Source organism: Schistocerca americana, chromosome 4, assembly GCF_021461395.2.
Source record: "Schistocerca americana isolate TAMUIC-IGC-003095 chromosome 4, iqSchAmer2.1, whole genome shotgun sequence".
Lineage (NCBI taxonomy): Eukaryota > Metazoa > Arthropoda > Insecta > Orthoptera > Acrididae > Schistocerca > Schistocerca americana.
Genome location: NC_060122.1, coordinates 783,782,765 through 783,800,691, shown reverse-complemented (window position 1 = coordinate 783,800,691; position 17,927 = coordinate 783,782,765). Strand labels below are relative to the sequence as shown.

At 38.8% G+C, this 17,927-nt stretch overlaps 1 protein-coding gene across 1 annotated transcript in view; it reads right to left on the bottom strand.

Moving 5' to 3' along the window:
* The window catches only part of LOC124612459 (chromosome-associated kinesin KIF4), a 300,348-nt gene that overhangs the window by 234,031 nt on the left and 48,390 nt on the right, over positions 1–17,927 (bottom strand). Inside the window, exon 2 of the mRNA XM_047140687.1 lies at positions 1,397–1,625. Coding sequence (XP_046996643.1) covers positions 1,397–1,625 — 229 coding nt within the window. The remainder of the gene's footprint in view (positions 1–1,396; positions 1,626–17,927) is intronic.

The window sequence follows — 17,927 nt, the reverse complement described above, 5'->3', positions numbered from 1 at the left end:
AATTTGTAGAATGTCAATCAGCCCAAACCAACAGGAGTTTTACACGGTGACAAAACCTGCAGGCATGATATTTGTGTACGGGCATGCAAACTAAAGCACAAGAGAAGCCGAAAGGCTTTTCAGCACCAAATATCTGCATAGAAGAGACATTCGACTCACCATTTTTCCAAGACTGTTCCAATTAAGTGAAACAGCAATTGGTAGCACAGTACAACATTAAGGAGAATGACCAACTACACAGACTCCTGATTTAGAAGATGCTGTGCTTGCTCAAGTGGATGAGGTGCCTGCAATAAGCAATCAGTGGCACGTGAAATGAACATTTCACAGACCACTGTTTGGCAAGTATTACAGGAAATGCAGTTACACTCCTACCATGAACAGAAAGTGCATGTTTTGACTCTTTGTCTTCAGACCACATCTCTTGTCCAACCAGTGGTTCTCTCAACACCTTACAGTTGATCCTCACTTTTCTGCATACATATTTCTCACAGACAAAGCTTGTTTTGTCAGAGACAGAATACTAATAAGTCTGAATAGTCGTGTTTGGGATGATGAGAATCCCCACACTACAGTTGAGAAGAGCCATCAAGCCATCATCAGTCAACATGTGGGCAGTTATAATCAATAATTAAGCATCACTCAACACAGCATTTATCAGAGAGAAATGGCAAATCGTCAATAGATGTAGCTCCAATATGATGAAACCCATCTCACTTTAGACTGAGGGTTCAGACAGGGGCTGTTGGTAAAATACCAATATTTTTTCCAACAAATATTGATATATATATATATATCGGCAATATTTCCCCACACTTAATATTTAAACAAACAGCTCTAAAACCAACAGTATATTTACAATTTGGAGCCAATATTTTTATAGGACAGTACATAAAAATAACTATATTTTTAAATATCAATGTATTGGATTCCCAATATTTTTAAAAATATCAACAGCCCTAGTTCAGACATGACATGCTATGCCTGCATTAATGCTGGGGTTCACCATTTTGGACAACTGTTGTCTAATATACATTTAGGATTTTTAGTCTCTGGCATCAAGTTACGTGTGCCGTTTCTAGTCCATGAACAGAGAAGATTAGCTGAGGGTATTGGGGAGTACTCAGTGGGAATTCTGTAGATAATGACCAGAGTTCAGAAACTGGGATCCTTAGTTTGAGTGTTGCATGAGGTTACGGTGGAACTGCAATAAATTTTTACTTATACTCTTTTCCAGGCTAGGGTCACTTACCTCAAACTGATACATTAGCCTTCATCATCACTGAAAGTCTAACACTGTCATGGAATCACCATGTGGAATTTATGCATGGTTTTACATTTTACTTTCCATCATATTTATTCCTATTTATTCAATAATGAGTGAATTGCAACAAACCTTTGAAAACGCACTCAACTAAATTCTTCACAGCCGTGTTGTAAAATTCTGTTTGAGATGATTCTGGGCCAAACACATAGTTATAGGTAAATGATCTCTCTGAACCACATATCTGAACCTGAGGCTCACAAGGAACTGTCTCCAAACAAGTTTGACAACCTTTCTCAGTTTCTGATGAAACTAGAGGACGTATCCGTAGAGCTACTTTAATACTAACTGCATCAGAAACCTGCAACAAAGAACAATGCATGTTACATGCTAGAGAACTATGAAACAAAAATTGCCTTCTTGCAATATTTTTAAAACATTAAAAATCATTCTACCAGTAAAAACAACAAATTTTGAAAGTCCACTGATTCTGAAACAAAGTCAAATATAATCAGAATGATAGGAACAAATGATAATTAACTGTGCTTCAATGTTACCATAATTCATTCTATCTCGTACTGGAAAACTGCAACTGTAGCAGGCTATTTGGAGAATAATGAAAAGTTGTAGAATTGTCAATTTGTCGTTCATGGTTTCAGTGTACAGTATGGATAACTGAACAAGACAACCAAAGTTTGTCAATAAAATAGAATGTGGTACATTCACATTTCATACACTACCACAAATACATTTCTCTGGAATCAGACTTGAGTAAAGTTAAGGAAATGCAAATTTGAGACATGCAAAGAAATTTGTTGATGTTATAATTTGGATTGGCTTTACACAAAACATTTTTGCCACTTAAATTTATATGGGTTTCTACATACTTATAAAGATCAGCTTCATCAAGTAACTAGTTTCATTTCCTATTCTATATACAGCTATCCTTACACAGTTTATGTAAAACTACTAATGTTTATCACACATTTTTAAATATTTGTTTTATTAATGACATACATTTAAAAAAATAGCATTGAAATTATGCAAAATATTTTACTGTTCAATGTAGGTATAGGGTACGCACACACTCCAGAGACTGGAGAATGAAGCAGTTATGGGATTTCTAAAGTAACAATTTTACAATTTGTCTCGAGTTCATCAGAGCAATTTAAAAAAATCATGGGTATCTAGATAATGATTTGTTTCACTTGATAGCAATTGTTCAAAGTCTTCTGCATTCAAATCCCAAAAACATTACATACAAGTTGACAATAGAATGAGGTGAGTGCTGCCTTCTTTCACAGCTCAAAGAATAAGCAAGTCTATGATAAACTTGTATAGACCTATCACCAAAAATGAAGTGCAACCCAGCAATTTGTGGCATACTGGCATACATATGCCACAAACACTACACACTGGTGGATCCTCTTGTCAAAGAGGTAATTCTTATCAGAGGGCCTTGCCAAAATTGGAAAAATATTACTTTATTTTATATCCATTTCATATTAATTGCTCCCCAGCTCAAATATTTGAACCTGTCAATGTCCACACTTCAGCACTAAACGTGATCTCTCTAAATAATGTCGTAACATTGGAGGAAGAGCAGAATCATACATTAATTTGGAGCACTGAAAAGAACAAATAAGATACACAATTAATTGTTATGGCAGATACTCCAAACAAGACAAACTATGGAAAGTACTGGATGGAATAAAACCCTCTAGATTCTTCCCACCGCCACCAACTTTTCTGAATTGTGCAGGTGTGAAATATCCCTAAAACATATCCTTCATTCTCATAAACAAACTGGCTCAACCTTCGCTAGTCCCCGGCCTCCACTTACCTACCCCCTTTCCTTCTCCTACTCCAGTGCTACATATGCCTTCTGTCTCTCTAATGCACCTACTTATCATTTTCCCCTTCTCTGCTTCTCTCAACTACCCCCAGACTTCACCTAGCAGCCCATTCTGTCCTCACCACATCCCTGCCCACTCCCACAGGCAGCACAGTATCTTCTGCCACCCCTACCTTGCTAGCCTTCCCCCTTCCCACCCTATGCCTACTCCTTAGCCCCACCACACCTTTTTAATACACAGGCACCACTGCACACAGCAGGCAAAAAACCACTACAGAGACTAAATGGGTCAACACAACTTCTGATCTCTTCTAACCAATGCTGCATTGTTGGTGCTGTGATCACATGTACAACATGATACAGGGAATGTATTTTAGAAGCGGATCAGAGAAATACAGAATTAAGTTTTACCTCTTTTGAACTCCCATGTACATAAATATGAGGAACAATGGTAAAAAATGTTTTACAACCTACTCTGAGTGAGTTACAGCATCTAATCAGGTTGATGTATATAAAACCGCACCCTGAGGTTGTCAAAGCTGGATGGTTAGTTTCATGGATTATTTGCACAATAAACTTTAATGACTCATGAAACAAGTTATTTTCTGTAAACAGTCTTCATACATTTGCCACTGGATCACATTGTGGAAATTCCTCACTATTCCCTCGGAGGAACTGTCTGACATCTTCAGGTGATTCAACCTTGCTGGTGGCTAGGTACGACTGACAGTATCCGCACGTCAATGCCACGCTTCTCGAACACGCACAAGAAGAATGCACAATGATTTGCATATAGATGGTGCCATATTCCAACTTCCTCTGCAAATAATCGCGGAGCAGCTCTCCGATGCGTGCACTATATGCTGCGTTTGCCAACAGTACAGCCAAACATTACTCACCAACAGCCACACTAGACCAATGTTATGAAGGGCCTGTTATCGAATACTCATGATTTTTGCATCATGATTTAATAGCAGCCAATGCAGGATTCCAAGCTGTGCTCAGTTGAAATCCTGCATCCTTGTTGATGAGATTATTGGCTGACTGTAGTGCTTTTTCTTCAAAGTCCTCCATAAAATAATTGGCCACCAAAAGAGACAGAGGGCTTCCCATGGCGACACCATCCACTTGTTCAAAATATTGGTCATGAAATACGAAGTATGTTGAAGTATGCACATGTTTAAATAATGCTACTATGTCCTCCTCAAACTTGTTGCTAATTAGCTCCAAGGAGTCTTGCAAGGGCACCTTTGCAAATAAAGACAACATCGAAACTTACTGACAGATCCGATTATTGCAATCTTATTAGAGTTTTCAAGCGACCTATGAAATCTTCAGAGTTTCAAATGTGACGGTCGCACTTGCCTACAAGAGGTCCCAACAGTGATGTCAGGTGTTTGGCAACAAACTAAGTAGGTGCTCCTACATTACAATGGGACGGAGAGGCACCCTATTCTTATGGATCTAGAGTAGGCCGTAAAGTCTAGGAGGAACTGCAGCCTGTTGAAGCAAACCCTTTGTGACTTCCACTGGAATCAAGCTCTTCCTGATGAATTCCAGTCTTTCTCTAGATCCTATCCGTTGGATCACTTTTTAATTTACTATATGCAGGATTGTCGAGCAGTTTGTATATCTTGCTGTCATATTCTGTGCGTGAAAGAAGCACAGAAGCATTTCCTTTGTCAGCTGGTAAGATCACTATGCCTTGGCCTTCTCTCAATTCTCATAGAGCACTTCTTTCAGCTCAGGTGATGTTAAAGTTGGACCTCTTAGATGAAGCTTGAGTCAAGATGAGACATGTGTCATACCTAATCTCTTCGGCAACATCCTTAAGAAGTTCGAAACAGCCTGCTCTATTCCACTAATCACATCTTGGATGGGAATGGTCCCTGGTGTAGGTGCAAAATTCAGACTCTTCTCTAGCACCGAAACTGCAGCGTCATCCAAAGTCTTCTCCATGAGATTAAACACAATACGTCTTCTTGGCAAGTCATCTTGCTTTCAGGCTTCGAGTTGATCATATTTAGTTATTTGATAAACCTTAGCTTGTCGTTCAGTCGAGGCAGCCAGTGCCCAAGTGGCGCTGTCTACCCAGTTCCAGGCTACCGCTGAAAGGTTCACTGAAATCTTCAGATGGAGTGGTAATGATACACCAAGCACAAATCCTGACGCCGCATGTAGCACAAACCTTTCTCTCACAAGGTCCGCACTCGCCCGTCATTTAATTCTAATGCCAGCAGCAGAATTGATACAATGTTTAAATTTAGCAAACGTAGGGATGGTTTGCTTGTTGCAGCATCTCAGTAAAAATGCAAAGCTGCATCTGATCCTGAAAGCCTGTCGAGTGAAAAAAACATTTGAAGACAGTGTTCCGACAAAACGGTTATTCTGAGAGACAGACGATTCAGGCTGAGGTGAGTTCAATCTATGGACCAGAACGAAGATACGAAGACACCCACCACTTTGGTCTTTTTGCCATATTTTGGTGCCATGTCATCAAGAATCCGAAGAGTCCACAGAAGATATGGAATTAAGTGTGGTTTTCAATCATCTGCAAAACTGAGAAACCTGTTTGGTTCAGTTAAGAATGACCTTGGTCTGAGGAAATGTGGTGTGTACAAGATTCATTAAAATTGTGGGGCAGCGTATATAGGCCAGACAGGCCGCACAGTACAAGAACGCTGCGATGAACATCGGCATCATAAACGCCTTTGTCAACCAGGTAAGTCGGCAATTGCGGAACACTGTCTGAATACAGCATATCATATGATTTATGAAGAGACTGAAGTTTTATCCCCAGCATCATCTTTTAGACACTGCGTCCGTAAGGAAGCAATACACATCCATACAGCCAATAATCTCATCAACAAGGGTGCGGGATTTCAACTGAGCACAGCCTGGAACCCTGCATTGGCTGCTGGAATTAAATCATGACGTGAAAATCAAGATTCTTCAATAAAAGGCCCGTCATAACATTGGTCTAGTACGGCCGTTGGTGAGTAACGTCTGGCTGCACTGTTGGCAAATGCAGTGTACAGCGCACGCACGAGAGAGGCGCTCTGTGATTTTCGGCAGAGGGTGTTTTAAGAGGGCACCATCTATCTGCAAATCATTGTGCATGCATGATTTCCCCGCCTGCGCATTCTTCACATGCATGTTCATGAAACGGGGCATCAACGTGCGGATACTGTCAGTCATACCTAGCCACCAGCAAGGTTGAACCACCTGAAGATATCTGACAGTTGCTCTGAGAAAATATTGTGGAATTTGCACAACATGATCTGACGGCAAACCCATGAAGAATATTTACAACACATCCACCAGGAAAGCTTGAAGACTCAAGTTATTTTCTATTCACATCACAAATTTTTTGTAAATATGATTACATGGAGACCATTTGCAAGACTTATCTTTTTTTACGTGAGTTAGTAATTCCTACCCCACCACATTTTACGCAGTAATATCATAGAAATTAGTCTATGGAATAGCAGAACTCTCAAGGAGAAACTTCCAGTTTTTCAAATTTTATTTTGCTGTCAAACATTTTATATCTCTGTGTACATGTCAAAAATCTTGGTTGCAGCATTATGCACCAATTTTTGTGCTAAGGACAATCTTAAAGTGGAAAAATGTATGTCATTTTTCTTCTGTTGCTGTAATTATAAACATAATTGTTCCTATTAAACTGCAGTGCATTATTTACAACCAACTTCATGACAGAATAAATAGAATGACCAATTCAAACAGATGTCTACGTGTTAATTGAGAGTAAGCACCACATAATATTCTTACAGCATGGTTTTGAGCAATGAATATTATTTCCTTAAAGAAGAAATCTTTTTTACGTCACCTTAAAATATTATTCCATATGACATTAGTGAATGAAAATATGTAAAATTTGTCATCTTATTGATTTGTTTCTCCATAAGATTAGCAATGATTATTTTAAAATGTGGCTGAATTAAGTTGTTTTAGGACCTCGCCAACATGTGCCTTTTCCCAGGTTAAATTCTCATCAATATGGACACCTAAGAATTTTGAAGTTTCCACTCCATTTACTATTTCCTCACCTCACACATTCAGTTACGCATCTAAATGTTTTACACCAATGATAAGTGTGCTTTTCACAACTGAGGTTGAGACTATTCACCGAAACCAGTCAATGACACTTCACAGTTTTATCATTTCTTCTGTTGCTTGCTTCAATTGATTACAATGCTAATGACATCTGCAAAATTAACTGATTCTACTTATTGTATATTAGAGGAAAGACAGTTTACACGTATGAGGAACAATAGTGGACTTAACATTGACCCTTGGGAAACCCCATATGTGATTTCTCCCTAATCAAAAGAGTCTCCCCTTCTTAAATTGGGTGAATTACTAAGCACAACTTTCAGCATTCTTCAGATTAAATATTGCATCAATTGGTTGGCTATACCATCAACTCCATGTTGTTGTTGTCGTTGTCTTCAGTCCTGAGACTGGTTTGATGCAGCTCTCCATGCTACTCTATCCTGTGCAAGCTTCTTCATCTCCCAGTAACTACTGCAACCTACATCCTTCTGAATCTGCTTAATGTATTCATCTCTTGGTCTCCCTCTACGATTTTTACCCTCCACGCTGCCCTCCAATACTAAATTGGTGATCCCTTGATGCCTCAGAACATGTCCTACCAACCGATCCCTTCTTCTAGTCAAGTTGTGTCACAAACTCCTCTTCTCCCCAATTGTGTTCAATACCTCCTCATTAGTTATGTGATCAACCCATCTAACCTTCAGCATTCTTCTGTAGCACCACATTTCGAAAGCTTCTATTCTCTTGTTGTCCAAACACTTTATCGTCCATGTTTCACTTCCATACATGGCTACACTCCGTACAAATACTTTCAGAAACAACTTCCTGACACTTAAATCTATACTCTATGTTCACAAATTTCTCTTCTCCAGAAATGCTTCCCTTGCCATTGCCAGCCTACATTTTATACCCTCTCTACTTCGACCATCATCAGTTATTTTGCTCCCCAAATAGAAAAACTCCTTTACTACTTTAAGTGTTTCATTTCCTAATCTAATTCCCTCAGCATCACCAGACTTAATTCAACTACATTCCATTATACTATTTTTGCTTTTGTAGATGTTCATCTTAAACCCTCCTTTCAAGACATTGTCCATTCCATTCAACTGCTCTTCCAAGTCCTATGCTGTCTCTGACAGAATTACAATGTCATCAGCGAACCTCAAAGTTTTTATTTCTTCTCCATGGATTTTAATACCTACTCCGAACTTTTCTTTTGTTACCTTTAATGCTTGCTCAATATACAAATTGAATAGCATCGAGGAGATGCTACAACCCTGTCTCACTCCCTTCCCAACGACTGCTTCCCTTTCAGCGCTCTCTCAAACTCCTCACGCAGTATCGTATCTCCCATTTCATCTTCATCTACATCCTCTTCCATTTCCATAATATTGTCCTCAAGTACATCGCCTTTGTATAGACTCTCTATATACTCCTTCCACCTTTCTGCTTTTCCTTCTTTGCTTAGAACTGGGTTTCCATCTGAGCTCTTGATATTCATACAAGCGGTTCTCTTTTCTCCAAAGGTCTCTTTAATTTTCCTGTAGGCAGTATCTATCTTACCCTGGTGTGACAAGCCTCTACATCCTTACGTTTGTCCTCTAGTCATGCCTGCTTATCCACTTTGCACTTCCTGTCGATCTCATTTTTGAGACATTTGTATTCCTTTTTGCCTGCTTCATTTACTGCATTTTTATATTTTCTCCTTTCATCAGTTAAGCTCAATATTTCTTCTGTTACCCAAGGATTTCTAGCAGCCCTCGACCGTTTACCTACTTTATCCTCTGCTGCCTTCACGACTTCATTCCTCAAAGCTACCCATTCTTCTTCTACCGTATTTCTTTCCCCCATTCTTGTCAATTGTTCCCTTATGCTCTCCCTGAAACTCTGTACTACCTCTGGTTTAGTCAGTTTATCCAGGTCCCATCTCCTTAGATTCCCACCTTTTTGCAGTTTCTTCAGTTATAATCTGCAGTTCATAATCAATAGATTGTGGTCAGAGTCCACATCTGCCCCTTGAAATGTCTTACAATTTAAAACCTGGTTCCTAAATCTCTGTCTTACCATTACATAATCTATCTGAAACCTGTCAGTATCTCCAGGCTTCTTCCATGTATACAACCTTCTTTTATGATTCTTGACTTAGCTATGATGAAGTTGTGCTCTGTGCAAAATTCTACCAGGCGGTTTCTTCTTTCATTTCTTCCCACCAATCCATATTCACCTACTACGTTTTCTTCTCTCCCTTTTCCTACTACCGAATTCCAGTCACACATGACTATTAAATTTTCGTCTCCCTGCACCATCTGAATAATTTCTTTTATTTCATCATACATTTCTTCAATTTCTTCATCTTCTGCAGAGCCAGCTGGCATATAAACTTGCACTACTGTGGTAGGCGTGGGCTTCGTGCCTACCTTGGCCACAATAATGCGTTCACTATGTTGTTTGTAGTAGCTTACCCGCACTCCATAAAACCTCAGTTTATCCTGGAGAATACTGTGATTCACAGAATCAAATGCCTTATCTAGGTCTAGGAAAATACCAACCTGAGTTATTTTGTTATTAAATGCTTGTAAAATTTGGCGAGTTAATATGTAAATGGCATTCACAGTAGCACACACTTTTGAAATACAAACTGTCATTTCTTATTGCTGCTCGGGTGGAATACTATTCTTGAATATATCACCTTCTCACAAATTTGGAATAATTACATTGGTAGTGAACAGGTTGGTAGTTATCGACTTCTCGCCTACTGTCTTTCTTATCAGGGGGTTTAACAATGAGATATTACAAACTCTCTGGAAAAAACCTTGAATTAGTGGTATTACATATTTCAGATGAGACAGTGCTTATTAAATGGGAACAAATCTTTAGTACTCCATTAGAAACACCACCAAATGCAAATGAGCTTTTATTTCTGAGATAAATATTTTCTTAATGTCATAAGTTTGTGACGTGTTCATATGACTGAATTTTATGATAATTGCTTTTTCAACATAAATGGTTCAAATGGCTCTGAGCACTATGGGACTTAACTACTGTGGTCATCAGTCCCCTAGAACTTAGAACTACTTAAACCTATCTAACCTAAGGACATCACACACATCCATGCCCGAGGCAGGATTCGAACCTGCAACCGTAGTAGTCGCGCGGTTCCGGACTGAGCGCCTGAACCGCTAGACCACCGCGGCCGGCTTTTTCAACATAGTATTGGGATTTTTCTCTTACACAATTTGTACCTATAGTTACTAATATATTTAAGAAATGATTATTAAACATATTTGCTACCTGTGTGGCATCATTTAGAGTCCTTCAATTCAATAATGGTGTTATCCTGTTCTGTGGTCTGGTATCGTGTCTCTAATTTCACTACATTACACATAGCCTTTGGTCTGTTGTCAGGATTACAGATTTCTGCCAAAGTGCCTATTTCTTGATTTTTAATAACTTCTCTCAGTAATTTTGAGTACTTTTTGTAGTGTGAAACTGGTGCAGGATCTTTACTTGCTCATGCCCACAGATACAGTTCCCTCTTTCTTTCACAAGATACTTTAATCCCCGTAGTCAATGGTTTTCTACATGGCTGTTTAATGTCTTTTCTGATAAGCCTTTGTGGGAAGTTGTTTTCAAATAATGATATGACTATCATGGAATAAATAAAATTTTATGTCAGTATTTGGTTCATTATAAATTTCATCCCATGTAATCTCTTGTAAACTGTTCTTAAAGATGTTTATTCTGGATTCAATTATTCTAACCAATTTCCACTGAGTAGTATCACCAATATATTTGTCCTAACTGTACGTGAGGTATACATTTATGTCCTTGCTTTGAGCTTTGTCAAAGGAAATACTGTCAACGACAGTCTTACTGTCTTTATCCACCTATGTTTGAAAGTTAAGTACTGAGATAAAATTGTAGGGTGCAAGTAAGGTTTCCACAGATGTCACTTGCAGCACATTTATTTTACTCTATGTATTCACATTCTCAATGAAGGCTGTTGCTGACCCTACTACCTTCAAGTTATTTTATTTCAGTTATTTCCAAGTACGTTATAATGATGCAAGTGCTACTGATGTGTCACAGCATCTTTTTTACTCAGCTGGTTTTAGAAGTCTGTCACAAATAGATACTTGTCATGAAATTCTGAATCTATCAAAATTAATATATATTCCTTTATATTTTTAACCACACTTTGGCGGTCTGCTAAAAGTATCAATTTGTCAGAGCCTCAAAGATAATTTGCGTAATGCACCAGTAATGGCGAAAATTTGTGTGAAAGAGTTCACACATGCATCAAGATCAGAACAGTTTGCACTCTACAGTTTTCTAGCCCTATAGTGACAACTGGCTACCAGCCACCCATCACCTTCCACTTTCCATTTGTCACCAGCTGCCTTCTGAATAGGTAACATGATGCAGTGCATCATGGACATTTCTGCTCACACTGGTAAGCACAAACTTTTTCCTTATCGTAGTTTAAATTTCCATACGAAATAACTCATAAAGCGAGTGAAAACTGCAGCTACACAACATGCTTATGTTATTAAGAGTATTAATCAGTTATTTTCTAATCTGAAGTTACTCCATTTCTCGTGTTACAAACTGAATGTTGCATACTTCAGTCTGATGAAAAATAGTTGCAAGTGGAAAATGTTTAACATTTCTGACACTGTCCATTTTAGGTTTATTGGAGGCGTCCAGGCAGCAGAAGCAATTCCAAACATTTGGATCTTGTGTAGGGTGACCACTACTGGACTAATCACATCACAAAATTATTTTCTTGTTTCAAGAAATATCATTCTGGTATGAATGAATTTCTACAATCAGGAAGTCTTGATAATTGAAATATGCTATGAATTGTGACCATTCAACTTTTCAGTATGTAAGGTTCAGCAGGCAGGTGCACGAGTACTACAAGGTATAATTTAAAGAGAGAGAGAGAGAGAGAGAGAGAGAGAGAGAGAGAGAGAGAGAGAGAGAGAGAAGGGCAGTATTGCTGCATTTATGTTTGAACATTAGTTCATTGAGCACTGCTATGCAATATTATTACTGTCACAAGGTGTTGTGCCTTGGTGCCTTTGGGTTAACTCCTTAAAAATAAACAAACAGCTAAGCCCTAAGAAAAGACATCTCCTTGAGCAAAGGGCAGGGGAAGAAGGTAATATTTTGCACCTGGTGGCACAAAAAGGGTGTTTTGCAATACAGACACATCCCTAAGGTGTATGGATACACCTTTTGGTCGTTATGTAAGAAAAATGTCCAACAAAACTTCATTAAATGCTGCTTCTACCACACAAAGCAATCTGCTGATTTCAGGAGTTTGTTTGGAGCATTATGACTCGTGCATCTATTCATCTAATCTTGTCATCGTATGTTCAACTTTCACACTCCTTATTGAACAACCACCAAGAAACTACTTTTCCTGACGAAAATTCGCTTCAAACCTGGCTTAATGATAACTTTAACTCCGTACGAGTAGATTTCTTGAGACATGGAATCAAATTACTTGGGCATCACAAGACTGTTTCATATAGTATTAGAGAATAGACTGTTGATTAAGTTCTCTCTTACATTTACAGTTGTGTTCAATAAGCTAAGGGAAAACTGCTATTAAAATATGCCCCGTACTAACACAAATTAATTACACTTTGCCACAACAACGTTACGATGAAATTCTAATTTAATACAAACAGACTACCTGTGGACGTGAGTGTGCCTCAATTGGCATGAATTAGTCCCATTATGTACTTTGGATTGAGAGATGATGTGTGTTAATGTGCTGTCCAGCGTCATGCTGAAGTATCATGGAAATGAGGCAGTAGAAATGGAACCATATGGAAACACAGTTAATAAAATATTCAGTGCAAAAATTTCAAAAATAAAATTGCGTATTCACAAAAATCTGAATGTAAGTCAGCAGAAGGCGAAAAAAGTACTATCAAGTATGCACTATCTTCAGTTTTCGCCTCACACTGTGGTGTACTGGAAATAGCAAGAAGCTTATGATGGAGTAGTTTTCCTACTATTTCCTTACTGATTTTTGATCTGGCAGCTTTTAGCTCTGTCACACAATACATAAAAGACTGGCCTCCATTGAGACTGGAGCTGACAGTCAATGCAGCCTTCACTTTATCGCGCAACCCCATTACCTCAAAGCAATCTAAGGGCTGCGTCATTCATCTCCCCACTAGTGGCTAGGACAGATAAGTCACAACAAAAGAGGAGAAAAGTTTTATTTCCCATGTGGAATGACCTCCCAGGACTCGAAATCATAATTGATAACATGCTGTCACAACTTACATCTGATTGTTCAATGGAAATTACAAGAAAATATCAAGTGAATTTAGCAGGATGTTTCTGTGCCACTCAGGAAGTAACTCAACATTAGCAAAATTGCCAAACATATTTAGTGTTGTTGCCCAGTTTATCATACTAACAGCAGGAGAATACTTTTCCAAGCCGATGTGTTCCTTGGGCAAGTTCAGAAGTAAGCACACTTTGCCTCACTACAGAAGTAGCCATAAGTTTAGGGACTAGAGCGTAGTTAGGAAAAATGCTCAATCACCAGCTGCAACGGAACATTGTAGTTCAATAATTGAGACAGGTTTGTTTGTTTTTCTATTTCAAGCATATTGAAAATTGAAAAGCTCATTCACAAGATGCAGTTCGCATTTTTTTGGAGCATCTCCAGTGGTTATACTATAGACACAAGTAGGCAACACAACTTTTGACCATTATGCATGTAGAAACTGTTTTTATGAAGAACACTGTCATTTTTGAAGCATGATTTAACTGCAATATGAGAAATTTTTAACATGCCATAGCCTACAATAAACAAAATTTTTTTTACAAATCAAGATGAATATTATCAGTATACATGCACAAATGGTACTAAAACAGGTGAGAAAGGGTGAAGCAAGCTGTGCTGAGTAGTATTATTGGCAGTCATTGCCTAGTTCATGAAAAATTGTAGCTACAATCTGTAACTCTGCATTTCACTGAATAGAGTATAAATATGTATTGCAGGTACCCACAACAAATTTAAATTTTATACTATCCCTCCACTGTGTCATGGAAGCAATATTTGTAATTTCTTGGAAACTAACAAGTTTGGACCATTACAGAGATGATATGCAAATCTTTAATTATCCATTTAGTTGCTTGTAGCAGCTCCACATCATCTTCCTGCATTCAAAATTTTACTTTCCAGAAAGTCTGAAGCTAGGCGATAATAGGTTAATCTGGAAGAGCAATGTGCAGCTCAGGGCCGTATCTGAACTGCTTTCATTGATAGAAGCTTACATATAATTGTTAATAACATACACAGATGGTATTAACAATATCAAAATAATTATTAAATGGCATTGGAAGAGAAATCAAATAGTGGTGTTGGATAACTTATTTGACAGCACATTGCTGTTACCAACTACAGGGCAAGGTAAATGATAGTGTCATTTGAAAAATATGATGCCATGGCACATCACAGCTATGTTCAATTCACAACATGATTTGTGGTAGACAAAATTACTTGCAGTTTCACTTAGTTGTCACATCCTTTTTCCCTTTACCCAAAATATTTGGTGTAGCTCACCATTTTAAGTACCACTCTTGCCTTCTTGGTGCTAACGAGACAGGTGCTTCACATATTAGATTGAACAGGTTGACATTCATTTCCTATGAAGTGTTAGGAGTTTTTAGTTCCATTCTCTGCTCAATGTGAGGTGGTGTAGCAAGGTAGGTGCTCCTATTCACACATCAACGCATAGTGGATGCAAGCTTGTGGAGTACGATGAAGCACATAGAGCTTGAAGTTGTTGCTCATAAGAAGAGACAATGCCACCACAATATCTTTTCTTAAGTCACCCATGCTAGATTGTGTGCCACAACTCTTACCATTCAAAGCAATCAGACAGCTCAATACCACCTCTTTGCAACATAATCCCATGCTAGTCGCAAGGTTGGTAAGAAGTTCTTGTGGTTGGATAATCCGTTCCATCACCAGTGTGATTGACACCTGCTGGATAGTCATTTGTGCATATGGAATTGCTGCATTATATCTCCCTTACACTTCCCACACGTGCCCAATGGGATTAAAGTCAGGGAAATGGACAATAGTTTTGAGCACTTTTATGAAACATTCGAACCCTTCCATGCTATTGGCACCATCGCAATAGGTGCCACTGATGTGTAGAACACTAGTTGTTGGGAAATGACACTACTCCCATGCCACTGCTGTGTCACCATGGAGAATGAAATTGCATGTTTTGCAGTCCTGTTGAACGGTCAAATATGGTTGCAATGCACCCGCTGTTTGATACAAATTCTTGTCTATGTAGCAGTTATCTACTGCTGCTGTTGTTGACCATGGTTAACAAATGGTTCAAATGGCTCTGAGCACTATGGGACTCAACTGCTGAGGTCATTAGTCCCCTAGAACTTAGAACTAGTTAAACCTAACTAACCTAAGGACATCACAAACATCCATGCCCGAGGCAGGATTCGAACCTGCGACCGTAGCGGTCTTGCGGTTCCAGACTGCAGCGCCTTTAACCGCACGGCCACTTCGGCCGGCCATGGTTAACAACCCCCTTCTTCAGGCAGCAGTGTGTGGGGTTCACAATGCTCCCCATGCATGTGGAAAAATGCTGGAAGCAATACCAAACTCCTGGGCTTCCAAGCCATTGTGACCATTCCAGTTTCCTAACGAGTCTTCCCCATGTCAAGTCATCCAAATGTGTGCAGGTCATATTGTAATGAACACCTGCACATTGTCGATAACTTGGGACCAACCCAATAGTCACATGACCTTACACCAGGTGAAGTCCAGCTTTCAGTGTATAATTGGGAGACCTCTGCCAATATGCTCCTGCATTTTCATTCATTTCCACCAAGTTATTGATAGATGTTACCTCATTTGTCTCATCCTCAAGTTTCGCAGCATAGTGTACGTGCTGCTGACGCTTGGCCAAGAAAAGTGAAGAGTGCCTTAGGAGTGAGATTTTCTATTTGTAATACGTCTAGGAGAGAGAATCAACAATAAGATGTTAAAGTGAGCAATGGACAAAGTCTTCCGGCATTTCCTCAAGTTCTTTCTGTTTGATCTTAATATAGTTCCTGGTAATTTCACATTAACAGCTCCTTTAGGCTATCATAGTACAAGTATGGGAATTATCCATGTCCAATTGCCAGAACACACACCACTTTGCATCGTGTAGGACTTGGAAAGTGATGTTAATTTGATTTTCAGTTCTCCTCTTGACATTCTTACTGTACAATTTCTAAAATTCTCTACCTGTAGTGTAGGATGCCTTGTGAAATTTATTAAGTGTTGTGGCAGCTGGCAGTCTATGCTGAATGCTGACACAGCCAAGATTTTCACTCCTGTAGGAGGTTAATTATTTGCTGTACATTCTCCATACTGCAACTGTAAAATCAGGACTGCTGAAAAACTCAGTATCACCAAATCCTTACATAAAAACATGGGAGAGGTAGGAAAGCGTAAATGGAAATAGATTGTTGCTTAAGAGCTTGGAGGGTTCCTCGTTTTTAACAATGCTTCCAATGGAAAACTGTAATGATATCAGCTACTGTGTGTCAGCGTCTAAGAAACAGCAACTTCTATGACAACTTTACAATGGACGAATGGTGTAAAATTTAAATTTGTCCTGTGTACCTGCAATACATACTTATACTGTAGTTTCACCAAACAAATACTTAGGCTACGTATTGTAGCTGCAATTGTTCATGAACAAAGAACTGTCAAAAATACTACACAACTCAGCTTTCTCTACATTTTCTCATCTGTTTTACAGCCATTTTTGCACTGTAATAACCACACGCAGTCAGCACAGACCTATTATTCTAGAGACTGGAATATGTGTACCCCTTGTGCAGTCACATATGAAACCAATGTGGAATTTCAAGAAAACTAACTGGACTGAATTCAGAAAACAAACAGATAACAATATCAGATGGATCAAGCCAATACACAGTAACTATAGTCGGTTTATAGGCATAATTAAAGGAGCAGCCAGATGATTTATCCCTAGAGGCTTTCGTAAAGAATATACATCTGGCTGGAATGAGGACAGTAAAAAATTGCTTGAAGAACATGAAGAAAATCCAACTTAACAAAGCTACAGAGCTTCTGCAGTCACTTGATGAGAATAGGAGGAAGAACTAGTATGAAACCGTAGAATCATTCGACCGCACACATTCAAGTCGCAAAGCTTGGTCTGTTCTCAGAAAACTGGATGCAACAAACTCAGCACCGGTGAGACCTAAAACTGCCATCAAGCTGAATGATTCTGCCAAACATCTAATCTCAAATTCCAAGAGCGCAAAGGATAAGCAGACAAGAAGGCAAATCAAAACCCAGCTCAACCCCAAGAAAGAGCAGTCCCAAATTCTTCTAAATTTTCCTATCCACTCAATGAAGAGGAAGTAAGAGATACCATCCGAAACATGAAAATTGGGAAGGCAGCTGGATTCTATGAGATGTATCCTGAATTTCTCACACACTGTGGACTACCAACTATCAAATGGCTTTCTAACTCCATCTCAGGCACACTCTCCACTGTAAATCTCCCACCATTATTCAAGAAAACCAAGCTGATAGCAACCCTTAAACCGAACAAAGACTCAACGAAAGTAGAAAGTTACCACCCAATAGCCCTGTTAAGCGTTACTTACAAACTACTTGAACGACTCGTTTACAACAGGATC